Source organism: Gopherus evgoodei, chromosome 7, assembly GCF_007399415.2.
Source record: "Gopherus evgoodei ecotype Sinaloan lineage chromosome 7, rGopEvg1_v1.p, whole genome shotgun sequence".
Lineage (NCBI taxonomy): Eukaryota > Metazoa > Chordata > Testudines > Testudinidae > Gopherus > Gopherus evgoodei.
Genome location: NC_044328.1, coordinates 33,699,604 through 33,727,401, shown reverse-complemented (window position 1 = coordinate 33,727,401; position 27,798 = coordinate 33,699,604). Strand labels below are relative to the sequence as shown.

General features: G+C 40.6%; 1 protein-coding gene across 1 annotated transcript; it reads left to right on the top strand.

Annotated features, from left to right (window-relative positions):
* On the top strand, positions 1-27,798 carry NOC3L (NOC3 like DNA replication regulator). The gene is given in 24 exon segments (XM_030568609.1): positions 1-92; positions 1,686-1,893; positions 3,073-3,190; positions 6,182-6,339; positions 6,449-6,508; positions 12,113-12,243; positions 12,537-12,698; positions 15,607-15,700; positions 16,033-16,094; positions 16,096-16,162; positions 16,165-16,205; positions 16,490-16,618; positions 17,401-17,532; positions 17,930-18,010; positions 18,930-19,030; positions 19,524-19,596; positions 19,694-19,757; positions 19,849-19,920; positions 21,140-21,321; positions 21,642-21,770; positions 23,357-23,454; positions 24,177-24,261; positions 25,194-25,325; positions 27,570-27,798. Coding segments are annotated over 23 exon segments (2,388 nt in total). The 5' UTR covers positions 1-83; the 3' UTR covers positions 27,570-27,798.

Here is a 27,798-nt window from a genome sequence, read left to right as displayed (position 1 = left end):
TGAGGCAGCTCAGCCCCGCCCCGCCCCGCGCTTCCGGGCCTGCGCAGCGGCCGCGTGTGTCCGGGACCCTTAGAGCCGCGGCAATGAAGCCGGTGAGGGGCCCTGGGTTGGGCTCTGCGGGGCAGTGGGGGACTGGGGCTGTGAGGGGGAGAGCCGTGCCGGGAAACGGGGCCGCGGGGGCACAAGCCGCTGTGTGGGGGAGAGCCGGGGCGGGGGATGTGGCTGTTGGCGGCTCGGAGCCGGGGGGCACAGGGACTGTGAGGGGGAGAGCCGTGCCGGGAAACGGGGCCGTGTGTGTGGTGGGGTGGGGTAAGGGCTCGGCACTGTGGGGGAAGCGGGGTCCCGTGGGGGAGGGCGCGGGGGGTGGCTGTGGGAGGTTCGGAGCCGGGGGCACAAGCCGCTGTGTGGGGGAGAACCGGGGCGGGGGATGTGGCTGTAGGCGGCTCGGAGCTGGGGGGCACAGGGACTGTGAGGGGGAGAGCCGGGCCATGGGAGGGCGGCTGGCGGTGTGGCGCCCTCCCGCGTGGCCAGGGCTATGAGCTGTGGGGGCCTGTGGTGTCCGTTTGAGGCAGGCACACGAGTTCCTTGTGCCCCGTGCCGGCTGGCCGCTGAGGCCCGCGCAGCCTCTCCAAGGCGGGCCCGGCGGTGGAGCGCAGAGAGACGGTTCCGGGGTTCTTAGTCGGCTAGAGACTGACGCCAGCCAAAGCTGCCTGTCTCTGTGCCGCCTTGTCCCCATCAGCAGCACCTCAGGCCTGGTGCTGAAGAGGAAGGGTGAGGAGATAGACGAGGCCTGTGAAAGCCCTCATGTGAAGAGGCAGCGCTGTCCAGTTACTCCTCTGCCTTATACCTCTTCGGGAGCAAGCCCGGCACCTTTTGAAATGTTCACTTCATCACCCCTACAGATAACTCAGAAGCAGATCCGTGATATCTTATGGAAATTGGCTTCCAATATTGCTGATAATAAAATTAACCGGGACATTGTACTCCCATGGTTCTTGGGAGCCCTAGTCATGAACTAGGTCTCCATCATTCTACATGCTATACAGCAGGGATCGACAACCTTTGGCATGCTAGGTTAAGTCCCCTGGCAGGCTGGACAGGTTTGTTTACCTGCTGCATCCGCAGGTTCGGCCGATCATGGCTCCCACTGGCTGTGGTTCGCCTTCCCAGGCCAATGGGGGAGGTGGGAAGTGGCGCGGTCCGAGAAACCTACTGGCCACCACTTCCTGCTGCCCCCATTGGCCTGAAGCAGTGAACTGTGGCTAGCGAGAGCCGCAATTGGCCGAATCTGCGGACGCAGCAGGTAAACAAACCAGCCCAGTCCGCCAGGATGCTTACCCTGGCGAGCTGCATGCCAAAGGTTGCCGATCCCTGCTGTACAGCTTATCCTAGGAACAGATCACAGAAATATCAATTAGGATTGTTCAGAAATGTTTATGTAAAATTTTTGACCTGTTTGTTTCCAGGTTATTCCACTTAATACATTAATTTCACTAATTAGGAATTGGGTATACTTTAAATCTAAGCACTGAAATCTGTTCACAAGATATGTTATCCAGCACAGGTGTTAGTGAGGGTTAGCATGTCTGGTTTAAATCTTTCACTTAAATTTAGTGCCTTTTTTTTTTTTTTAACAAAAATAAACATGAATCTTCAGTTAACTGAAGTTTTCTGTTGATTTCCAGAGAAAAAATAAAAAACGAGTTCCAAGCTTTCGCAAGTTGCTGAAAACTAGTAAGGTAAAACTTGACAATAAGTTAAAGAATAAACAGTTTAAGCAGCAGAGCATTGCTAAGAAATATCGAAAAGAGCAAAGAAAACTTAGGCAAGCTGTCAAAGATGTTACATCCAGAACATCTGTTCCATTGGAAGAAAACAAGAAAAAACATGCAGGTGAGTGTTTGCTTGTGTCAGATAGTGAATTTAGCAAGGTTTCTGATCCATTTTGCATAGATGGGGATGAGAGGTAAGCATGACATTGTAATTTTTATCTAGTGAAACCAGAACTGAACCCAATAGTTAAAAATTTGTTCTTTATTCTGATACTGCCATTAGTGAATATGTACAGATGCTTGAGTCTTGATTTTCCTTTTTGTAGATTATTATCAGTCAGTTCTTTGCCACTGCATCAAAGGGTTACTTGCATGGAGTGTGGTGAGAAAATTGTAATAATGCTTAGATTATTTTTTATGCACGAATAAACAGTATACAGTGCTTTACAAAATGAACTGCAGGAAAAGTATGACATCAGAGTTGCCCATTATAAAGACAAACTTATGCTTCAATATTCACACAATCACTTTTTTTCATTCCTGACGTCTCTGAATTTTCTTTTCTTATCCTCAAGACTGCTTGCATAGATTACTGTCTGGACCAATTTATGTTCAGTATTATGTTTGGTAACTGCACTGCTCACTTTGTTGTGTCCTATTCCAAACTAGATCCTGAGCCTGTTATTTTTCTGGCTGTCAGGTTTGTACATTCCTATAGACTCAGACTCAAAAGCTATATTGAACCTGAATTCCTAACTATTCTGTCTTTTCAAAACAAGCCCACATATCACTTAAGCATGTCAAAAATGTTCATATAGATTCCTTGATGATGGAGCTTGCACGTGGTATGATGCAGAATGCACATGTACTAGCTTTTATCTTCTTTTTTCTTCAAAAAGAGAACAAAACCACCTTCCTAACACTAGAAATATGAAGGAAAGAATTATTTGGGCATGACTACCCCAAATGAAATCCTTTTAGATGGGATTATTCTTCAGTCAGGTTTATTTGACCTACTGAGATTGATGAGGTCCTTTTTTTATTATCTTGATAATGGTTGTGGAGCCAGGAAGACTTAAGGCCCCAATTTTGCAAATACTTATGTGAGTGACTTTATTCGTAGGAATAGTTCTACTATTGTGTATGGGTCTAATCACAGGACTAAAGTTCAGCATGTGTGTTTGTAGGATTGGGGCTGGAGTGTGGAGCTGAGAAGATTGACAAATACAGGAAAGGTGTAATTTGAAGTTTGCATACAAGTGCAGTGGCTCACAAGTCTATCCATTGTTCTCTGATACAGCTGAAAGAGAAGAGGAAGAGGAAGCTCTTCCACTGGATATGATGGATGAAGATGACCTGAAATTAATGGAAGATTTAGCTCAAAAAGCATCATTTGTAACGAGAGACCTTTCTTCTGTGTAAGTATTCTGATGTACCCTTACAGTCCATAAGCTGTAGTGAGGTTAATAATGCTTCCAATTTTAGACTTTTCTTGTTCTAGTCACACATTTTCTATTAACACATTCATCAACACTACTGTAGCAACCCTCTAATGCTGGGAAATTACTTTCTCCTAAGATACCTTGTCTGCACAATTTTCACTCCTGTCTCAGCTCCCTCGTGTGAGGCAGATGGAATCCCCAAAGCTCAAGATGTTTTTTGGTTCCTACAGGCAGTGGTAGTAGCTAGGGAGAAGGAACCAGTCTCCTACTAGTGGTCACATGTAGGAAATGCCATGACCATGGGAGCTGTGAAGTTAATAGTTTGTTCTAATTTCCAGTATAAACTAAACTTTTCTGTTTCATGAGTTATAAAAAAATTGCTTCATTTGATATAGAAAGTATCAGCTCAGAGGACTCTCTTTTTTTTAAAGAATATTGATTTGGAATTAATTTTGGCTTTTAAAAAGAAGGAAGTAACTTTCTGCTTCCAACATTTATGCTAATCCTAATTCAAATGGATTTTCTAAAGTTTTATAAACTATTAATCAGTAATGTAGACCAGTGTCTGAAACATGCTAAAAAATAATTTTTGACATACAGAGTTACAGCTTCCTGCATTTGTCATGCTATGTAAAATGCTGTAGCTGGTCTTCAAGGTGTTATCTAAGATAAAATTTTATTTTTAAAACACAGCTCGGTTCCCAGATTTGTTACAGAACAGCTGAAATAGAAAACTGTAAATGTGTGTATTTATTGAATTACATTGTGCAAGTATAGATCTTTTAGTTTGACGAAGTTTCTTTTAATTTTAAAAAGACATTTTTAAATTGTTGAGATAAACGTTCGAAAATTAGCCACTGTGCCAAATTTTTGTTACTTCATATTGTCTTCTAAAGCACAGAATGTAGCATTTTTCAATTTTAAATCCCATATTCTTCTGCTTTTTATTCCTATCAATTGTGAAAAGTTCACAGAAACGTCCACATTGTAGCCACTATGGCCAAGATCCACAGGGGGACTTTAAGCACCTAAGTTCCAGTTGTAAAAGCCACTACAACCCACAGATTCCTCACTCAACTGCCATGTAACCCTGTAGGCACCTACATCAGTGCCTAAAGTTTTGCTGTAAAAGTTCTAAGTTCTGCTTCTGGTCATGTCTGCTGCTGCCACACTCTTGGTGCTCAGGTGTCCATCTCTTGCCTAAGCCTCAGCATGATCCATAAACTGGGGGAATGCCTATTTTAACTACAGGGCTTAGTTCAGTGCTCTGAGCATATCTACTGGATCAGGCCCCATTCAGAATCTGGCCGGAGGTGGAGGTGGTTGTGGCTCCCTTATAGGTTTTTAGCCCAATGATTGATTAAAGTACTTGGGCTAGAGAAAAAGAGTGAGAGAGACTGTAGCCTGGGAGATGGGAGTTGCAAGGTCCAGTCCCTCTGCTCTAATGACTCTTTAATTATTTATTGAAAATGGAACAGCTTCAACAGCAGAGAGTGAGGGAGCCCCACATCAGAATATCCCATAGCCCAGCGGATAGAACACTCTCCAAAGAGGTGGGAGACTCCTTTTCAAATTCTTCGTTCTCATCAGGCAGAGGAGGTAATTGAATCCAGGTGTCCCCCATCCCAGGAAAGTGCTCTAACCACTAGGCTAAAATTATAAGGTAGGTAACAGTGGCATCACCTCCTCTGACTGTTACGCATGGAGTTATGCACTTCCCACAAGAAACAGCTTAGGTGCCTAAGCTGCTTGACTCCAGAAGAAGGGTTCCTTGCTATGCATTGCAACACATATAGGCACCTCCCTGCAGTCCTGAACTGTGAAACTGCCTAACTGTGAGAGGGGCAGGGCTGAGGACATACCCCTCTTGTTGGCATCTCCCATTGGCTAGTTTAGACAGCTCTCTGCCTAGCTTGCTGGCTTTTGTGGTTTGCATTCTCAGGCACCTATTTCTTCCCATGCATTCCCTAGGCCACCATCTCAGGCTTTGGGGATCCTGCTGCTATTCCATTGATTTTCTAGGTGCCTAAAAATTAGGCATTGCAATGTCTAATTCCCCTGCTGGACCATAGGATGGTTACCTATTATTTACAAAACTAAGATTTGTGTAGTCACGTATAAACATATACAGGTTAGGAATCAGAACTGAATGAAAACAAATTAAGTTATGACAGCCTGTAAAAGGAGATGGCACATCAGACTATAACTAGGACACTGGTCTGTTTGCTATGGCAGATCGTATGACAGTGAGGCCTCTTTCTTCTGCTCTCTTTTTCACAGCCTACTGCTTTGGCCCAAGGCATCTTGACTGATAGTAGCCACACTAATTAGGTTTTCACAGTTCTTCTAATGGGCATTTCATTCCTCTATTAAGACTGACTTACACACAAGTTTTTGCGATTGAACTTGGAACACCCCCTATGGGCCCATTTGTATTGGCTTAAGAATGTCTGTTTTGTTTTAGATTGTTAGCAGCTAAACAGATAAACACTTTTGTCAATGCTAAGGGGTTGCACTGCTTGTTAAACATTTTTGTTTGTTTGTTTTTAAACTGATTTCAGTTACCAGCCCTTAGAAACCAGCTTGGGGGCCAGTGTAAAAATGTGGACATTCACAAAATAACATTACTGACTTATTTTTACTTGTAACTTTCAAATAAAGTGTTTGCTTATGAATTTTATAGTGCATTCTTTTATTAAGTTAACTAAGCCATGTGCTTTCATATCTGAGTTTACTAAACATTGGAGATGAATGGGAGGGTGGATTTTTTGTTCATTTTTATTCATAGAACAGTGAATAATAACTGGAGCGGCAACTGACACTGAAACTCACTCAGATGTTCTGGTTCATGATGTACTGCATGACTTTTTTTTCAGGTGTAGGATTTTAATTTTGACAGCCTACTTTGAATTTACAGTTAATATCTAATTTGTTGATGAATTGAATAGTCTGTCTTACACTATACAGTGAACCTGTTCATGCTAAGAAACGAAAACAGGAAAGCGTGATTGACAGATATGAGAAAATGCCAAGGCGCATGCAGACTGAGCCAGAAAAAGAACTTATTCACCTGCTTCCTATCAAAGACAAAAGTGGCATTATTCCACAAACAATGGAAAAGCCAGGTAAGAAACTGGTGCTGGATTCAACGTAACAGCAGCTAGCAAGATTATATTTTATTAGTTTTTTTTTAACCTGAGTATTAGGTTTGTAATATACATTCTGTTCTTGCAGTCATCAGTGTTGCTCAGAACGAAGAGGAGGAAGACACAGAAGAAATGGAGGTGGTAGAAGGTAATAAAACACCCTGTTACACTTAGACAACTGAAAGTGATTTTTTCTGTTTAATAAAGTCATTTACCACAGAATGTATTTTGCTTAGGTGGTTTTGGAACAGACAGCTCAATTCAGTCAAGCGTCATTTTGCTCGCACAATTTGGCAGTGAGTCCTGTCTTGCTTCATGCTCACCTGCTAGAACTCCAGGACTTACAGGAAAAAATTCTGTTGGTGACTTCAGAATTACTTCATTTAATACCGTTTTGATGTGTTGATGTCTCCAGAATTGATGCTTAGGCTAAGTCCTTTGGAACTGTTGTGCCTTTTTCACCAGTTAGGGAAGAAGCCTCATTCTTAGTTCAGGAATCTCTGGCTTGCCTGGTTCATGGTGGTTATTCCAAAAAACAAAAATCTTAAAATGAAGCATGTATCAGTGTTTTGAGTATATATTACCTTTCAAGAATATTTTTAGCTTGAACAATCAAATGTGAAAAACCCAGAAAACTTGGAATTCAAGTTGCACTTCCACAATAAGCCACAGAGTCTCACTCAAATGATAAGCACAGCCCTAACTCTCTCAGTCATGGCTAGAGCTCATTGGGAACATGGCAATTTGTTGACAACAGAACAAAACCAGATTTCAAAATATCAAAATTTCCTGCGAACCAGATATCCTGAGTTTCCTGGCCAGTTTTAGTCAAGGCAACAAAAGCCAAAACACACATTTGAGTAAATTAAACAGTCATCAGGAAATGCAAGTAAAGTTGTTGAAATGATATAGTATGAATTATGTTGTGATAAATTTACATCAAAATATTCTGTTGCAAATTCTCTCTCCAGTCAAACTGCCAATATTTGGTTTATGCATTGGGTTTGTATGTTGTCACGGTGTACATAGAGAAAACCACTTTCACATTCAAAGCAGACATACACTCTGCTCCTTTTTACAAGAGTTAGAAACTCAGCTGAGGGAGTATTGAATCTTACAAACTGCCAAACTGTATGTACACATTTTGGAGGTATCTTACGTTTTTAAAAGCATTTTGAAAATTCTGCATTGTCTGCAGTTTAGAGTATGTCTGCATATCAGCCTGGGACTAAACTTCTGGCTTGAGGAGACATACCCATGCTAGCTTGGATCGAGCTGGAATGCTAAAAATAGAGTGTAGTCAGGGCAGTGGGAGAGTCTAGCCATCCCAAGTTCTTACATAGTGTCTTGGACAGTCATGTACTCAGGTAGTGAGCCCCTCCTGCCACTCAGGATGCCACAACTGCACTCAGCATGCCAGCTCAGTTAGAACTAACACAGATATGCCTTCTTCAGCTGAGAATTATACTCCACTTGATGACATACTTTTCCTGTACACCTTATAAGGGTATCCCTTCCTAGGGAGAAGTAGGTAGAGTAGAAGGATTGTAGGGGGCAGCACACCTGGAAGCATTCCTCCTCCTCTTCCTGTGGATCTCCTGGGGCCCACAGTGTTTGGAGATGCACAGTAATAGAAATCCTAAGTGCAGCAGCCTCTTGGGGAACATTAGAAAATTCATTTTGAAGTTGCGTTCCAACACCTCCACTCAAGTGATAGGAGGTTTGTGAGGGGCCCTCCAGATGAAGGAGGCCCAAACCCCCACCACAGTGCAAGTCTGGGCTGGGCCGGGCCAAGCCAACCCCAGTCCCTCCAGCCAGCCTCAGGTGCTACCTGACTACCTAAAATTGACTCGTTGGCTGGCTAGAAACCTAAATGGAGTTGGGAGATTGGTGACACTATTTATGCTTTGTGCTGCTGAGTCTAATTGGATCTCTAGTGGGTGGTTGTGAGGACCGTGGCTACCCTGGTGGAAATTAGGGTGGGCTCCCAATGAGCGTACTAACGTTGCAAGGATTCAGAGGGCAACAACATTTTAAATTTTGAAGCTACTGATTGTGCCTGTTTAGCCTGATTGGGAGCTGATCGGGAGAGGGGGTAATGCTGAGACTCTTAATGTTTACAAGGATGTGTGGAATGTACCCTGTTCTGCTGTTCCCCTTCTCCGCTTTTGTTCACTCTTCTGTTTCTTACTTCTCTACCATCAGATCACCTAGTTTTCTCAGTCTCACAAGCTCTATACTTTCCTCAGCCTATGTATCTTCCCCCCCCCCACACACACACACACATGCACACACCTTGCAAGCCCTTGGATCCATTGGAAGTGTGCACCTTAAAAAGTCTACTGGTGTGTGCTTGTGGGACTAGGGGGAGGGGGAGCAGGAAGGCACCACCCTTTTTGCCCCTATTAAAATAGCTGACTCGAATAATCTTAATTTTTAATGTCTCCTACTCTCTGTTTTCAGGTTACAAAACTCTGCCTCAAAAAAAGCATTAGAAGTTTTACGGTTGAAAACACCTTTTTTGTTATTAAAAACTTTAGTTTAGAAACAACCTGTCACAACATATTTCCCAGATTTGGACCTTAGCGTCCAAAATATGGGTGTTAGCAGTAACCTTTTTTCCGCCCACTCTCAAATTTTCCCTTCGCTTCAAGGGTATTTGAGAGGCATCTGGGCCTGGGGATTTTTGGTGTGAGGGTCGTGTAATGAACTGCACTTGGTTGGCGTTCTTTGGGCAGTTGACCTTGATATGTCCCAGTTCATTACACTTAAAGCATCTTCCAGCTGCCTGGTCACTGGGTCGAGGTGAGTTAATGGAGAGGTGGAAGAATAGGGTGTCTGTGGCTTTCCTTGGGTTGTAGGTGTGGTCTTTGGTTGTCCTCAGTTGTAGGGTTTATGGTCGGTGGGCCCTCTGGGGTATTCGTTCCCCTTGACAGTAGCTTTCTTGCTTTCTGCCACTTCCATCCATCTGGCTCCAATCTCCCCCGCCTCGGTGAGATTTTTGGGTTTTCCATCTTGTATGTACCGTGTTATGTTCTCAGGAACACCATCCAAGAACTGCTCCATTTGTATGAGGAGGTGCAGTTCGTTTATGGATTTAACATTGTTTCCTGATATCCAGGCCTCATAATTTTTCCCAACGTAGTAGGTGTGTTTGGGAAATGACACATCTGGTTTCCACTTTTGGGTTCTGAAACGCCGACGGGCATGATCCGGGGTTATCCCCATTCTATATCTGGCCTTGGTTTGAAAAAGTTTATAGTCGTTCATTTTCTCCTTAGGCATTTCAGCTGCCACCTCTGCTAAAGGTCCACTGAGCTGTGGCCTCAATTCTACCATGTACTGGTCTTCAGGGATGCTGTACCCAAGACAGACTCTTACAAAATTTTCTAAGAACGCCTCAGTGTCATCACCTGCCTTGTAGGTGGGAAATTTCTTGGGACGTGGAACCATAATTGGCGAAGGGTTGTTAGGATTGGCTGGGGTATGTTGCTTAGCCTTTTTTAATTCCAGGGTCTGGCGGTGGGCCTCCCTCTGGAGTTCTATCTGTCTTCTGTGGGCTGCATCTTCTTTTTCTTGTTTCCTTCTGTGAGCCACCTCTTTTTCTTCTTGTTTCCTTCTGTGAGCTACCTCTTTTTCTTGTTGTTTTCTTTTGTGGGCTGCCTCTTCCTTGGCTAGTTCTACATTAATTAGTTCTATCCGTCTCTTATGTTCATTTTCTTTGTCTATGGCTTATTGCCGTGCTCGCTCCTGCCTTAGGCTTTCCTTGGAACTCATGTTTTCTGCTTTCTTGTGCTGAGGCGCCCTCTGGTGTTTATTGTCTGAACTGCAGCTTCTCTGTTGCCTCCTGGGGTCTGCCTAGCAACAATGCCTTTTTCCCTTTCTTCCTCTAGCTAATCTTTTAAATGTAAAGTAAACCAGAAAAACCACTTTATTTGCATGTGTATTGCTGGATATTTGACTCTCAATGGGAGTGCTATTGTCTGACAAAAGACCTGTTTGTCACAGCTTAATGGTTCCTTGCTTAATATGCAAGCTACTGCCAGGAGAGAACAGAAAAAAAAATTCTCTCTGGTTCCTTTTAAAACCAAACCCTCTCTGCTTAAAAGGCCCTAGCAGAGAAAAGAAAAATATAATATTCCTACTGGCTTCTGGATTCTATCTATCCCACGGCTGCCACCATGTCATAACATATTTCCCAGATTTGGACCTTAGCGTCCAAAATATGGGTGTTAGCATGAAAACCTTCAAGCTTAGTTACCAGCTTGGACCTGGTAAAGCTGCCACCACCCAAAAAATTAGAGTGTTTTGGGGCACTCTGGTCCCCCCAAAAACCTTCCCCGGGGACCCCAAAGACCCAAATTCCTTGAGTCTTACAACAAAGGGAAATAAGCCATTTCCCCCCCTTCTCCCTTCCAGGTGTTCCCTCCCTGGGTTCCTGGAGAGATACACAGAAGCAAGCTCCGTGAATCTAAACAGAGGGACTCCACCCTCCCCGTTTCCAGTCCTGGAAACACAAGTACTTCCCTTTTCACCCAGAGGGTATGCAAAGTCAGGCTTAGTAAATCTAACACAAAGAGATTTTCCCCCTGACTTCTTCCTCCCACCAATTCCCTGGTGAGTTGCAGACTTAATTCCCTGGAATTCCCACTAAAGAAAAACTCCAACAGGTCTAAAAAAGAAAGCTTTATAAGAAGAAAGAAAAATACATAAAAATGGTCTCTCTGTATTAAGGTGACAAATACAGGGTCAATTGCTTAAAAGAAATATGAATAAACAGCCTTATCCACAAAGAATACAATTTAACACATTCCAGCAACTACACACATGTAAATACAAAAAACAAACAATATAAACCTACTGTCTTACCTCTTTTGTACTTACAACTGGGAAACAGAAGATTAGAAAGGCAGGAGACAGAAAGATCACTCTCAGAGCCGAGAGGGTCAGACACAAGACAAAGAACTCACACCCAAAACTTCCCTCCACCCAGATTTGAAAAAGTCTTGTTTCCTGATTGGTCCTCTGGTCAGGTATTTCAGGTTACTCCTTTCCAAGTGAAAGAGACATTAACCCTTAGCCATCTGTTTATGACACAACCTGTCTTCAGTTTTGTTGGAAACTTTCCTTTTTCTATTGAGAAACCACCATAGTGATGGATTTACACTTTGAGGTAATTTAAAAAAAAAAATTAAAAAAAATGAAAGTTCAGATCTCCAGTTGTTGTCATCTTTTTTAAGTTCATTAGCACCAACAAGCCATTTGGTTGTTGTTAATTAAAATCTTAATCACTTTTAAAATTGATTTAATTAATTAGTCTTTTGTTCAGTGCATGAGAGCTCAGTTTGATGAGAGTCTGTACAGCTATGTTTTATCACTGTACTTTTTTATTTATTTAGTCTTGCTAACACTTCAGTTTCTTAGAGTATTGCAATTCAAAATCCCCTTGTCCAATTCACTTGAAATTTAACAGAAAAAATGTATCTCAAGCCCAGACCTAGCCTACCAAGTTTGACAACATTATTCCTTTGTTTATTTTGGGTTGGAAGAGGTGAAGTGGGTCTTGTAATTTGCATAAGTCATCACATGGCCCTGAAAAAATTCTTGGGCTGCTTTTGAGTGCTGTACTGCTTAACTTAACATTATGATATTGTCTACTGAGTAACAGTTTGATACTTAAGTGGTTTCTAACATACAGTTAAAGAGTTGGAACTAATGGGGAAAAGTTAACTATTAAACTTTATTGTATTAGAATCTTGTGAAGAACCCCAGCCTGTGCTCACTACAGATGAACTGCTAATTCAAAGGAGAAGGAAGCTGCAGGAGAAGAAGAGACACATTGCAGCCTTAGCAGCTGCCATTCTATCTGACCCAGAAAACAGCGTGAGTAGTGTTAGATTTTTTTGTGTGTGGTATAGTAAAATCAATTAATTACAAAAACCTGAAGTAATCAAGGAATGGCAAAGTATGCAACAAGTTATGCACCCATGGAAAACCAAAAATCAGCAGAGACAGGACAGCAAAAGTGGGCGCCATGGTGGTTCTGCAGACAAAGTAAATCTGCATGACTGTGTTTGTTATTACCCATACCCACCAGTAGTTAAAATCTACATGAATTCATTGGTGTTATTTGGTATATAACCTTTATTTATCCTGCACCATGTTTTCTTGAACAGATAAAGAAGCTGAAAGAGTTGCGTGCCATGCTAATGGAACAAGACCCCAATGTGGCTGTGATTGTTCGGAAGCTGGTGATGGTTTCTCTGATGGAAATATTCAAAGATATTACTCCTTCTTACAAAATTCGGCCTCTGACTGAAGCAGAAAAACATACCAAGGTGAAACTGCGGGTTTCAATAAAATAGGGTGGATAGTTTGTTGTTTTTAGATCAGGGACAGCCTATTAAAATAGGTGTTTAACAGAAATCTATTTTTTGAACAAATTTAACAAGTCCTACTTTAACATGAAGTACTTATGGGATATGTTTACACTGCAGCAAAAGCCCATGCTTGAGCCGTAGTGTCTATACTTCAATTGCACTAACACAGGGCGTGGACCCAGGATCCTAGTACCCTGCAGGGCTGGGGGGTACGAATTTGCGTTATTGCTTTACAGTGTAGATGGAGCCCCGCGTGACTAGTTTCCAGGGAGTCAGCTGGAAGTATCCCACTATTCCATGGGACAACTTCCTTATTCCTCTCTGTCCCAACAATCTGCAATCCACTTTATTGAAATGGAGGCCCCTTTTGTAAATGGCGGCAACTCAGGTCATCATTAACCTTCTGATCACCAATCAGCAAATGCAGTATCTGAGAACGTCCTGGAGAACAAACTGATCAAGCCTTTTGCCAAGCAGGCTGCTTCAAACTTCCTGTAATGGGCAGGGCAGGCAGTAAAGTTTTCGCACAGTGCACCTAGGTCCTAGGCTAGAGCAGCCACATTTGGGGATCGGGGAGGGCACTAGGGACTTTGAGATATGATTACTTTGACTTGGGTCTGTGCACTGCAGTGTAGACTCCAGAGCCATAGGTTTGAGCATGGGCAAGGAAAGTCTTACACTGTATTTTAACTCAGTGTTATCTGCTCAAGCCCACGGTTCCCTAACGCTGGTTAGCTGAGTCAAGTCTTGCTAATCCTGGGTTTACATTACAGTGTAGACATACCCAGAGAGGCTCTTCACCTGTTAATGCAGTGGTCCCCAAACTTTTCAGAGTTGTGCCTCCCCCTTACCCCTGTCTGCGCCCCGGCTGGGAGCAGGGCCTCAGCTCCAGGGCAGGGAGGGGTGAGGAGGTGGAGGTGGGGGTAAGAGGGGCAAGGTTGGCGCTGCATTGGGGGTGGATCTGGGGCTGGGAACGGAGCCGTGGCTGGGGCTAGGATCAGAAACCACGGTTGGGGACCAAGGCTGGGGCTGGAGCCAGGGGAGGAGGCAGAGCTGGGAGCCAGAGCTGGAGTGGAACAGAGGGCAGAGCAGGGCTGGGTGGTACCTCTCTCCCCCTCATGGGGGGTGGCCTGGCCCGGCCCTGCACCCTCCCCGTTTGAGGACCTGTGTGTTAATGAGATTATAGCTAAGGCTACATTTTAGTCAGGGGTATTTTTAATAAAAGTCATGAAATTCACAGCCCGTGATCTGTCCATGACTTTTACTATATACCGCTAACTAAAACTTGGACGGAGGGCCCCGGGTGATCTGGGGGTGCTGGAGGAGGTGGCCCAGGATCTTGCTGGTGCTGGGTGGCGGGAAGGTTGGCAGAGCTGGTAGGGGCTCCCATCCTAGGTGGTGGAGGGGCCAGAGGGCTCTGTGTGCTGCTCATGCCGTAAGGCCCGGCTGTGCAGCTTCCATTGACTGAGTGGGGCTTGTGGGCGCAGGCAATGCATGGAGTCCCCTCGCCCCTCCTCCACCTAGGAGCTGCATGGTCATGCCAGTGGGAGCCAGGGAGCCCCCCACCCTGAGGTAACACTCCTCCTCCCAAGCCCCCTCCAACACACCCAACTGCTGCTGCTGTTTATATAGTTTTATTTAATTAGCAATAAACATTTACAGCTTTAGTTTAAAACGTTAAATTGAAAGAAATAAAATATTAAACGAGAGAAAATCAAAGTATCATTTGTAAAATGTTTGATTTATTTTTTTATACTTCGTTTTAAACACTTGTAAATTCAGAGTCACCAAAAAGGTTTCGCATTAAGGAGTATGTAATATATAGGTAATTTTCAGTAGCAGTAACCTAGGAACAAAACAGTACTCAGTGTCAGGCAAGGGAATTGAACCAAAAGAAAAGCCATTAAATGCTATAATAAAGAATACAATTATTCATGTATTTTCGGGCTTGTATATATATGGGGACATACAGGAAAGTTAATCTGAATTAACCAAAGGTGTGAATTTGAAATGAATTAGTTAAACTGCATTAAAATCCCTGTGTGGATGCTTTGATTTGGGATTAAAATGGCCTTAATTTGATTTATTTTAACTTATTTTGAAAGTGTTTTAAGCTAAACCGAATTAAGGCCACTTCAGTGTTGAATAAGAGTGTTCACATGGGGTTTAATGCAGTTTTACTGATCCACTTCAAATTCACACTTTAGTTAATTCAGATTTATTTTCCTGTATGTCCCTTACATTGGATCAGATTTCTGCATGTACTTTTCATTCTCTGCTAAATAAAAGCAGAATACCTTATTCTCCTGGAATTTTGTAAAATGTTGGTTTAGAAGGTGTTTACCAATTGAGGTGGCACAACTCAGGATTCTGGCTTAAACTTGTTTTACATAAAGGCAGTCCTATCCTAAATCCCTCTTAATACCTGTTAGTGAAGTAGTAGTCTAGTGGCAGAAAAAGATCTCCAAGCAGCAAAACGTGTACAGAAAAGTTATTTTAATACATCTTTACCCCAATATAACGCTGTCCTCTGGAGCCAAAAAATCTTACCACGTTATAAGTGAAATCGCGTTATATCGAACTTGCTTTGATCCACCGGAGTGCACAGCGCTGTCCTCCCGAGGCACTGCTTTACTGCCTTGTATCCGAATTTGTGTTATATTGGGTCGTGTTATATTGGGGTAGAGCTGTATAATACCTGGGAAAGCTCTTGTAAAAACTAAACTTCATGGATAAAAAAAAAAAATACAAAACAATCCCCAAAACCAAGGGGAAAAAAAAACAAACACCAAACCTTATATTGGCAGTATTAGTTAACTGAAATACTTAGGTCTTTAAAAAATAATTTACCTGTATTATGTTTACAGTTAGAAAAGAAACTCAGAAACTAAGAGAGTTTGAAGAAGGCCTTGTGAGCCAGTACAAGTTTTACTTGGAAAATCTGGAACAAACAGTTAAAGGTATAGTGTGGCTTTCCCTCATTTCTTAGTTAAGTACATTCCTAGATACAAGGTCCTGATCCTGCCATCAATTGCACATGCATCGTCCTGTTGAACTGAAATGGCCTAGTTATGTGCACAAAGCTACTCGCCTGTATAAGTGTTTGTAGGATAGTGTTTATGCTTGGAATGAATATTGCTTTCTGCACCTAACATTTTCCTGATTGTTATTCATAGAAAGCTGTACTTGAGATTTGTTTTACTAAAGCATTAAGAAAGCCGCCAGAAAAATACTCAAAATATGCAGTAGCTAAGTTTTGCGTAATAAAACAACAAAATAATGTTTTATTCAGACTGGAAGCAAGGAAGCTGAGAAAAGTACGTGATCTCATTAAAAGCATATAAAGGTCTGGCAAGAGATTGCAGTCAAGTGCCTGTGTGAGCTTCTTGTGGTGCTGCCTCACTTCAATTTCCACAATAACATCATGTCCTGATTGTACCTCTCATGAATGACACATCAAAATTGGTGGGTATCTTTCTAAGTTATTGTTTGATTTAAGAGGTGTTCTCTCTTATATGAAAAATATTTCTAACTTTTGAAAGTTAATTACAAAGCAACCGTAGCATGCCTCTCTTTTCAACACTTTGTTTTACAGACTTTCTCTCTGTACTTGATGACTTTTTTATTGAAAGTGGATATTCACACCATTTTAAATTTTGACATAGAAACTTAGTCGAGTAATTATTGGCATGAACTTGTCTCTTTTTTATATCATTTTCTGAGAATAAACGTTTCAATTAACTTTACAGATTTCTGAAATGTGCTGTGAATCTGTAAAGAAGCTCTTTAAACAAGACAAACTGGGCTCTGTTTCTCTGGGTGTCGTTAAGGTGATTTCTGGCCTTGTAAAGAGCAGAAATTATGATGTTAGACCTGAGGTAAGTTTCTTTCTGTTGTACTTTAGAATTTCTTTTGACAATGGCAAAAACAGTGAAAGACTATACAAAGACTATACAAAGCCTTTGAGTATTTCTTCACTTTTCCTGAGCATAGAACAAGTTTAGGGCTTCTTGACTTCCCTTAAAAAAGACACAAGAGATGTAGTCTGATTGACAAACCTGATGCATTTAAAGAACTTCCTCTTACTGCTTTTTGCTAGGTGCAACTAATTTTGTGCCTGAGCTTTTCTGATTTGTTCCCTTCATGCTTGTGCTGCTCTTTTGTACTCCTTGGTTATTCATGTTTCCTCTTCTTGTAGGCTTCTTTTTTTTATTTTCAGGTAATTAAATAGCTTCTGATGAAGCCATATTGGACTCTTACTGTACTTCCTATCTTTCCTTTGCATGGGGATAGTTTTGCAGTTGTGCCTACAAGAGGTGTAGTCTGATTGTCTAACAAATTAAGGCATGCTCAGGTTATAGGTTCTAGTCACTGGATTTAAGCCAAGAAAATAGGTGAAGGTGACTAAATATGTTGCAGGAGCCAGAGTTTATAGTTAAAGGAAGACTGCTATAAATTAGTATTTTATGAAAATGCATTGTGTATGTTTTCTAATTAACTATATAAAACTGTAAGATTCTCCAGTATTGCATGGCAAAAGCTCAATCAGACACACGCAGTCTTGAAGTTCCTGATGTTGATAATCTGTTGTAAATTTGCTGCACATGACTTTGTTAAACTTCAGGCACTAAATATGTTATGTTTTCTTTCTCAATTTTAGGTGCTAAAAATATTCCTTCATCTAAGAATTAAAGAAGTAGAAGTAAAAAAAGACGCAGAAGACATTACTGCGAAGAAAAAGTTCATGTCCTTTAAGGAGAAAAGGAAAAATCTTTCAAGGATGCAAAGAAAGGTATAGTTGAAATTGACTTCTCTTTACCTTCTATCCTTTGGCACTGGTAAATGCGTTGCATTAGCACTGTGTATAGAGCATTTTGGGGCACATCAAGGAATGTTTGATCTTTCTAATTCTATCCTTTTCCCGGTATTTATTATAATAATTAGCAAAACTTTTAATAATGACTCAGTTCTATTTATTAGTTGGTGGAAAGGGGATGTTTAGAAAATGAGTTACCCTTCTGCCATCATTAAGACAACTTCATTCCACCAGGGGACTCACAAAGGATCAGCAGAGTGCTGAACACGGTTATTCCAGATACCTGTGAACTTTGGGGCTCCAGGCTTAGTGAGAAGTGGAATTTTTTAATTTGCCAGAATATTAAATGTCTTTAAAATGAATATATTTTCAGTGGAAGAAAGCAGAAGAGAAGCTGGAACGAGAACTCCTGGAAGCAGAAGCCTCAGAGAGTAAAGAAAAAAAACTGAAACTGGTAGGGAATTGGAGAAATTATTTTTCTGCTTTTGCATGAGTTCTTGCAAGCAATTAAAACTAGCTGTCTGAAGTTTCTTTTGTGGTCCAATTTGTTGTCTTTTCTTTGTCACATTAGCTCATTCGGTAATAATAGTGCACTGAGAGGCTAGTGATACAAGGCATGGAAGGCCTTTTCTCAGGCAGAAAGGTTATTGTATGTCATGAGGTAGGAACTGGGGAGGGTTCATTTTTTTTGCAACTAACTGACCTAGCTATGTTGAGGACACTGAAAGTATACAAACACAGGTGGAGCACAAAGAAAGGAAAAGAATACCTGTAATTTGTAACTGACTGACTAGGTTACAGTCTACAGCAGACCTGGAATTACTTGAATCTGTAATAGGGTTCCTTTATATGTGTCAGAAAAATTCTGCTGCTAGAAGCCCTATCAATGTTTATTATGATGTCAGTTTTCAGTTTCAATTGTGTAGTCCTTACCCCAGGGTGACAGGCACACTGGCAGCCTGACAGTACCTATTTAAAACAGCTTCCCTTTAAATATATGCAACTGTTCAGTATCAATTTGTTGGCATTTATTTCCTTTTATTTATATTTAAGCAGGTCTTCTCCATTCTTTCTTTGAATGAGATGTTGCGTCAAAATGGAATTTAAAAGCATGATTTATGTTGGTCAAATTTAGAAATATTGCCATTAATTTTAGTTTACTACAGAATCTAAAATCTACCTGCTGACTCAGTAGTGTGTGACTGTGTCCTCTGTGATAGGAATTTTTGGAAATTATTAGGATTTGGGGGGGCTAGTGAGTTCAAAATTCAAAAAAGTAAGAGGAAAAGGAAAGCTTTGAGTTTAGTTTAAATGAATCAGCAATACCTGTTTTCTATGCATACTGATATGATTTTATGTACTTTTTTCTACAGCACACAGAGACTCTGAATATTGTATTTTTAACTTACTTCAGAATACTGAAGAAAGTACAGAAATCCCCTCTTTTGCCTGCAGTACTGGAAGGTCTTGCAAAGTAAGAGCTATGAGTCAATATTATTTTCTATGTATTTCAGAAAAAAATGAGTCAGCAAAAAGACATTTTAGAATCTTTTGTATGAGCAGTTGAACTGCATGAAGAATAGATGAATAAAGCACACCAAAGTGTATCAGTTTGTATATTTGAGCATTTCTAATGTCTTTCATTGTAATATCTAATTGTCAGTATGGGATTTACATCACAAAAATCCTTTAAATCATTAGGTGATTGCATTATTTATTCTGGTGTGTGTTAATAAAGAAATTGAAAGTCATTCTTTGCTCTGTGCAGTAGTGTTAATGAAAAGTTGAGATATGTGTCTAGGGATTGCATTATCAAGCTGTGCAAATATAGAGTAGGGCATTTGATGGAAGTAGAGGATGTAGTCTTTGGCAGGTCATAGTATTTGGCAGGTCACAGAATGCTTTGAATAAGCTTGCAGATAAAATTGTCTATAGTTAAAGAAAAATAAAAATCTCCCTGATTCTAGGTTTGCCCATCTGATAAATGTAGAATTTTTTGATGACCTGTTGGTTGTTCTGCATTCTCTCATTGCATCTGGGGTAAGTTGAGCTTTTTCCTAATGAGGTAATTTCCTGAGACATTTTTTGAAAGTAAAGCTTTATCTATTGTGTATCAGCTATTCTTTTGAATTCCCAGGATCTAAGCTATCGGGAGAGTCTTCATTGCGTTCTCACTGCTTTTCATATTCTGTCTGGGCAAGGTAAGTTCTCTAAAATATAAACGTCATAATTTGATTTTAGCTGATAGGTTAGTGAAGTAAACCTACTTATCTGGGATTATTTTTTAAATAGGTGATGTTCTTAACATTGACCCTTCGAAGTTCTACAGTCACCTTTACAGGACACTATTTAAGCTACATGCAGGTAACTTCAGTGTCTTATTTTAACATCTGAATGCATAGACTGTTGTTTTTATTTGTATGATACTTAATTTTAAGATGCCTTTGCCATCCTTTGTTTTAACTGCTTGGTTCTTCTCTCAAGTTAGTATATATATTATGGCATTACTTAATACGAATTTCAAATAGTGTCAGATTTCATTAGGGTCTAGTGAGTGACTTTGAATCAGCATCTAACCCAGGCACTTGTAAATTTAAGAGAGCACAGGGCCACAGAATCCACTAAAACTCTCTGGTGGGCCGATGGGTGTGACCGGAGGAATGTCACACCTTGCCATCTAGGGGAGGGGTTGGAGAGCACATCTGCCTCGTACTCATCCCACAGCAGTAGCTAGTGGCCTGTGGAGCTTGGGCTGGGCCTGACTTCCTGCGTCTGCCCATTGGCTCTTGCTATAGCATCATATGACATGAATGTACGCAGGCAGGGCCCTCCCATCCTTTCCTGCCCCTGGCATTGCTGGATTGCTTGCCCTGAGCTGGGCTGTGGTGGGCCAAATAAAATGATCTGGTGGACCAGATGCTGCCCCTGGGCTTCTAATGGCCCATCCCCGATCTAACCTCTCATAGAAATCTGTCTTTTGACTCCATATGACTTGATTCTTTGCAGAGGCAATTGAAATCTCTATTGATCTTTTGTAAGTTTTATATTTTCAACATTAATTGCTCTTAATATATGCTTTAACACTTTATGAAAAGATACTTATTAAAGTAAGGATTCATTTAGTTAAAATGGATTTCATTATCTTGTATAGGAGGAACTCATGAATTAACTATATGTTATACATTGTTTTTATTGTATATACAGCCAAAACATTGGATGAGTACACTTTTATAACTATAAATATTTGATAGAATGATGAGTGAGATTAGGACCAAAAGAATCTTTGTGAATTTAAACATCCTTGTTTGAATAAATGTATTGTTAAAGATGCAAAGATATTGAGTCTGCTCAGAGCAGGAATAGTTTTATAAAAGTAAATGGGTGTTTTTGTCTATCATATTAATAACCACTGTTGTTTGAACTATTATTTATGCTTTAGTACATAAATAGTAGAATGAATGGATAAATAAATAGATCTAGGGCTCTGATTTCTAAACAACCTCCTTCACAGAGTATTTTCTTTCTCGTGTGGAAAGTCTCTTGCTGCCTTTAAATAAGTTTTTTACATATTCTGATTTTTGAGGTGCTACGAATGATGACATGGTGATAGTGCTTCAATGCCTGGATGTAATGCTTACCAAACGTAGGAAACAGGTTTCCCAGCAACGAGCCCTTGCTTTCATAAAGCGACTTTCCACACTTGCTCTCCATGTCCTTCCAAATTCCAGTGTTGGGATCTTGGCAACCAACAGAATATTGATGCAAGTAAGTTCTTAGTCACTTGCTGGAATGGAAAATTTCTTACTTGATTATTTCCTTTCTGCTAGCAGTCTCCTCTACAATTGGGGGAGACGCTGGGTTGCAGAATTTACTAGTCCATGAATTGTTATGTAGTGTTTAAATTGTTTTATTTTACTGGAGAATATTTTGACATATTTTAAATATGAAAGCAGGATTTCCGTAAGTACTGCTGAGTCTAAATAGTGCTGAATGTTTGGTTACACTCTTAAACTTGTGTTACCATGTTATATGCATTTAACTTTTTTATGTGAGATAATCAATTTTTCTATGTGATGGTGTGATAGACATTCCCAAAAACAGACCTCCTGCTAGACAATGAGGCTCACGGTAGTGGACTTTATCTCCCAGAATTGGATGAGCCAGAGTGTTGCAATGCCCAGAACACAGCTCTGTGGGAATTACATGCGCTACGGGTGAGTTACTATTTAGGTAATTCTGGGGAGCTTGCTAAATGTTTATATGCTTAACTAAATACAGAGCTCAGCTCAATGCTGTAATCTCTAGACTGTGGATTCTAAATGAATGACATACGCTTGTCTAACTTCTGCTAACTCAGTACTTTCAGTTTGTTACAATAGTATTTCCAGGTAGGTTGTTGTGATGGTGGCTGATGAAATCTTGTGTTCTATGTACACTCTTTCTGTGTATTTATGCTAGGGGGTCTCATGCTTTGTGGCTAGTGTAGGCCAAGCACGTTGCACCCGTCAGGTCTACTTGCATCCCTTCATTCTTCCCTACAATCTCCCTGTGTGGCAGCGTGTTTCAGGGCCTCCCTGCAACTCCCCCCTCCATCCCTTCCCTCATGACAGGAGCTCTGTGTTCCCCCCATCCACCTCTCTGTCACAGGCCATGGGCTCTCAGTGTGTTCCATATCACTCTCCCCATGTACCATGTGCGCACCCTCATTCCCCACGATATGGTCCCTTCATTCCTCCCCATTCCAGATCCCTGCTTCTCCCCCTTCCTCCAGTGCCACTTTCCCTTCCCTGTCTCCTATGCTCCCCCCACTATGGATCCCTGCTTCCTTGCCAATCCACCCAGTATCTCCCTTTCCCCCTTGTCCCTGCTTCCCTCGTCACCACCATTTTTCACCCCCACTCCTCAGTTCTCTCTGGGTCTCTGCTCCCCCACTACCTCATCCCTGCAGTCTTGGATTCTCTCCTCCCCACCCCTCTCAAAATCCTCCCTGAAAGGCTTTCTTCTTTCTGGTAGAATCCAAGCTCCCAGCACAGCAGGTTAATGTGCAGCAGGGGGCGCGGCAGAGAGATTCCTCTGCCTGATTTTCCTGTGATTCAATCTTTTCCTGTTTTCTAATTTGCAGCAGAATCAATAGGTTTGTGCCTACCAGTGCCTAGAACATTTCTTTTAATTTTGAAATTGATTGGGATGTGGCATTGCAAAGTTATTGTGTTGCAGATAAACAGAGAAATTATACAGAGTTGAGTGTTAGACCAACTAGACTAAAATTAAAAAGAGGCTTTCAATTATTATACTGAGATGAACTACCTATCTGAGGCAGGGACAAAGATGGCAGTAAGGGAAATCTTTACATTAACCTGTTTGTTTGATAAATTGTTTCAGTGGAGCTGTTAGCCTAATGAAAACCTTTATGGCCCTTACGTTTTATCAGTATGCTTTTAATGCAGCCTACTCATTCCAGAACTTATATTTAAGGCCTATCTCTGCAAATAGATAATGGAAAATGTTTGTCTATAACCCTGGCTAGAACTATCTACTGGAAGAAAAAGAGTTAAGATTAACTGTAGTGAAACTGTCATGGACATTGCATCCGAACTATTTGATTGGTTTTATGAGTTGGTAACAAAGCATGTGTAACCCTCAGAACACAGGCTAATCCTTAGTCTCATCCTGAAACAGAAAAGAAGTTTGCTGAAAGTTTTCTATGGAGTGTGTAAATACAGTATTATTATTATTATTATTGTCGAAGTACCTAAGTACATGGTATCCTGTACCTCACCAATCCCCTTCTTTCTTTCAGAGACACTATCATCCAATAGTACAGAAATTTGCAGATCACCTTATTGCTGGAGCTCCAGCTGAAGGTTCAGAAGCTCTCAGACCAGATCTGAGCCGAAGGTGGGAGATATGATGCATATGTTTTGAAAAATAGTTCATTGGCAAAGTAGAAGCTGTTTGTTCTGTGTTATAAAATTCCCTAGTGAGTAATTTTCCATATGTTGCAAGAAAAATACTTTTGAAGAACAAAAGTATGATGGTTCTTTTATAATCACCAAAAGCTGGCTGCTTTCTCTAAGGGCTTGTTTCCTGGCCATGCAGAGGATAAAAGTCCTGCAAATGCAGCATACTCTGCCCTCAGAGGAGCAAAAGCATGTTGTGTTGCTCAGTAGCAGCCTAGGGATCTTAATAAGGAGCAGCGTTGCTGGTCTGTGACAGTTCAATGAAAACCAATTGCGGTGCAGGGTTCTGGAGTATGAGAGGATAGACTGTGTGGAACTTTGTCAGGCAAGCATAGCAATTGTCTATGTGAGCTGGACTCTAATCTCCCTCATTTCCATCTTTGTTTGTGCCACAGCTATGTAGTTAATCTCAATATAATAATTTAAAGCCTCTTTATTGCTTTTAATTTGTCTATTTGTCCTACCTCTACATTTCTGATTCATATCACTTTTCCAGTTGATATTCTGTATTACCAGGTATTCTTCCCTTGCATGACTGAAATAGTGATTTGAGGAGCAGGTTACTTTGAGTTCATAGAGTACTGAAGTGAGACTTGTTTTATGGACATATACTTCATACTGTGTCTTTTTTAATTGTGTAAAACTGATCTTGTATTGTAGATCTGGCACAGATCTTTTTGAGACATATAATATGAAAGGAATGACTTTTAATCCTCCTGTAGCATCAGTTACACCCAGAAAAAAGGTACTGTCTCTTTCAACATCCTTTCTTAAACACCCAAATAGATACTAGAACTCCTACTGATAATCTACTAATGTCAGCAGCCTTCTGACAGCACAGAATAAATAAATAACTGACTTGTATGAAAACTTGTATGGCTTGTAAACTTGCCTGTTCCCCTGGGTTATCACATTAGCTGCATGTCTGGCAGAGCAGCACTGGGACTGGCAGATGGAAGTAGAACTGTCTAGTACTTGAGTGAGAATACCTAGCATGTAATACCTCTGAATATAGTTAAGAAAAAAAATCAGTAACTCTACGTAGTTTTTACATTAAAGATACTTAGGTCTCTTAAATTTGAGTCTTGTTTATTGCTTAAGAATCTTACTGCTTCTCTAACAAACTCTGACAGTATCTCACTTTGCCATACCCTGGCCCACTTGCTTCTCCTCTGGAGTCTGCCTGCCATAGGGCTTTGCAACACACCTCAGTGGGACAGAGCACTTCTGTCCAGGCCCTTTGACAGAAACCATGAGTGGAAATTTAGGCTCCTTTTGCCTTCTGTGCCTCTCCTTAGAGGCTAGAGGACAGTTTTTTGAGAGGTGTGTGGGTGTTTCACACTGTAGTATTCTTAAAACTGAGTTATTAAAAATGGAGAGGAAAATAGTTTGATGTGGCAAGCTCCCCTTAGCTTAGTTACAAAGAAGAAAGCATGTCTAGAAAGCAAGTGCTTTCTCTGATCTCCCCTGCTCAGACTGACAAGCTCTCCCTGGCTCGGTGAATAGGGATCAATGAACATTTGCTGTCCTCACCTTCAGAAGGTGATCTAGGGAAGGAAAAATAAAGTAGTAAAATTATCACTACTACTTTGAGACACTAATGAAAACCCCTATGTTGACCTTATTTAGATAGTTGTATAAATGATGTAAAATATCTAACATTTTGATTCTTTCCAGGATAAATTTTTACAAGGGGATTCATTTGTAAATGAAGATTTAAAGGAATTGATTCAGACACATCTCAGTGAGACTGCTGTTCACAGACCCTTGGATTTTGCTAAACACTTAAAGGAATCATCCCTATCATAAGTATTACAACCCAGTATAACTGACTTCTTAATTGGGGGGGGAGGGGGAATAGCAGAAAGAAATTGTTGCCCGTCATCTTTACAGGAATTCAGATAAAGTCCTGCTATGGAAAGATAAAAGTGTATGATCCATCTCCGATGCACACAAAGTAACAGCAGTGTTTTGCTGTTAACCAGAACCTATTGGTTAACTAAGTAGGCTGCATTCTCACAGGAACCATACTGAACTGTAACAAAAGCAACTTCTGGAAGTATAAAAGTCTGACGGCATGTGACTTCAATATTGCTTGAGATGTAGATTATTGCAATATTTTTTGTTTACATAAATATATATTTTGCAAGAGATTCGTTGGGTTTATGTTTGTTTATAACTAACTGGATGCATATTTTAGGAAGTATTCACATAGGATTGCATTCTCTGATGCTTATTTTAAGACATCTAGGGACTCTGCATCCCGAGAGCAATACCTTGAATTGTTTCTCTTGTCTAACTTGCCCTATCCATTCATCTCTCTTTTAAATGACTTTCAGTGAAATCCTCTTGGGTTTTACTGGTCCACTGAAGGTATTTCAGAATTGGGCATCATAATATGCTGAATTCCAGTGCTACTCATGGTATTTTGAATGTCACAGAATCAGACATTCTGCAATATCTTCAGTGAACCAGCACTGTTACAGAGATTCAGGGTAAAGATATAAACTTTTTTGTGTGTGTGTCTTATGAGTACTCGTCCCTGGCCTTTTGGTTGGTTAGCTTAGCATAAGTTGTGTTTTTAATGCCATTTTCATGTCAGCTTTGCAGATAAATTGCATGAAATTATTTAAAAGTGAGAGTTCTGACATTCACTTTACATATGACTTTGTGTAAAACTGATTTGGTGTGTGGTATGCTATGCAACAGAGGCTTCAGTTGTGCAAGGTGGTGATTGTTTGTATTATCGTAGCACCCGGGAGTCCTAGGAATGGACCAGGACCCTGTTGTGCTAGGCACTGCACACACAGAGAACAAAAAGATGGTCCCTGCCCTCAGACTTTTTTCACATGGCGGGTAACCCTCAACACTTAGTAAATGTTTCCTTTATTGTAGAACAGATCAGACCTTTAGGTGCTACCATAATTACTGTGAAATCTGTTTTAAATATCTAATTTAATACCACCATGCTATCAATTTTCAATCAAAATAGGTTAAATAGTTCTAAGAAGTAAGACACAAATGCACAAAAATCTCATTTTTGAGGTAGGTACTGGTGAGTCCCTATAAATTAGTATATTTTAAAACCTATGTTTTTACTACCTCAACTGTAAAAAGGACCTATAGAATGCTTGTGGCTTTGTACAAATAGTATCCCACATAGTCTTCTGGATCTCCTAGTAATTTATATTATCCCCCATCTCCATAGCATTTGAATACTTCTGTTCTTAAATGACTCGGGGGTCGGGGAAAGAGATGTGATTTAAGTTGTGAAAACTTTAGAAAGTGTCCCTACTGCCAAGAGTTTTGGCAGTTCAGGAAAGAAGAACTAAAGTTCCACTTTGCAAACCATTTATTTTGCCAACATATACAAATATAAGTTTACTTTTCAAGTCAGAGAAAAAGTAGTCCAGGTGGAAAGTCAGTTTTAAAATACATAGTTTTTAAATTATGTAAAATTTATAAAAACTGGCACGTACTGGTAGGACATTGACAAAACATTTTGACACACTTTAAAGCAGCAGAATAAAGACAATTGCACAACTGATACATCAGTTGAAATAGCCAATATATGTGAGAGAGAAATATTTACTGCTATTATTTTTTGTTTTGTGTTTGTTACTTCTGTCAACTGTGTAGCACTGCAGCAGTTACAAAATGTTTATCACAAACACTCCACCATCCTTACATCTAATGGGCTAGGAACAACAAAGTGACTAATAATCATCTGCTGAAGCTAAATTGCATTCTGAGAGCTAGAGCAAAATCACTGGCATTCAGAAGCTGAAGACTCAATTTTGAAGTAAAAAGCCACTGACACGTTCTCTTTTATAAAGTCAAATTGCATTTAAAGAGAATGTGATCTTAATGCTGAGATACTTCTCCGTTAAAATCTTATTCTTGATAACTTGATAGTGGTCTCTAGAGGCTAATTGTTATTTTTCAGGAGATGGTTATTGACACATTCCACCAAGTAATATTAGTAATAATAAAACTAAAAACAAATGTGATGTATGTTTTTAAAATGTGACATAGTACTTTTATATCTTTTAGGGTTTGTTTTTTTTTAATCTTAAAACGTGACAGAACACCAGTCAATACAACAATCCAGTTCCTGAAAACTGAGTAGTGTGCAACACAGCCAAGACCTATGGCTTCCAATGTCAATCCCATGCAAGCGCTGATACCAGCATTCACTTTACATAGAAACAAATACAGACGTAGGTAGGAAGGGTTAAAAAAAATGCTTAAGTGTAGAATAAAATGTTTTCTTTACAAAACA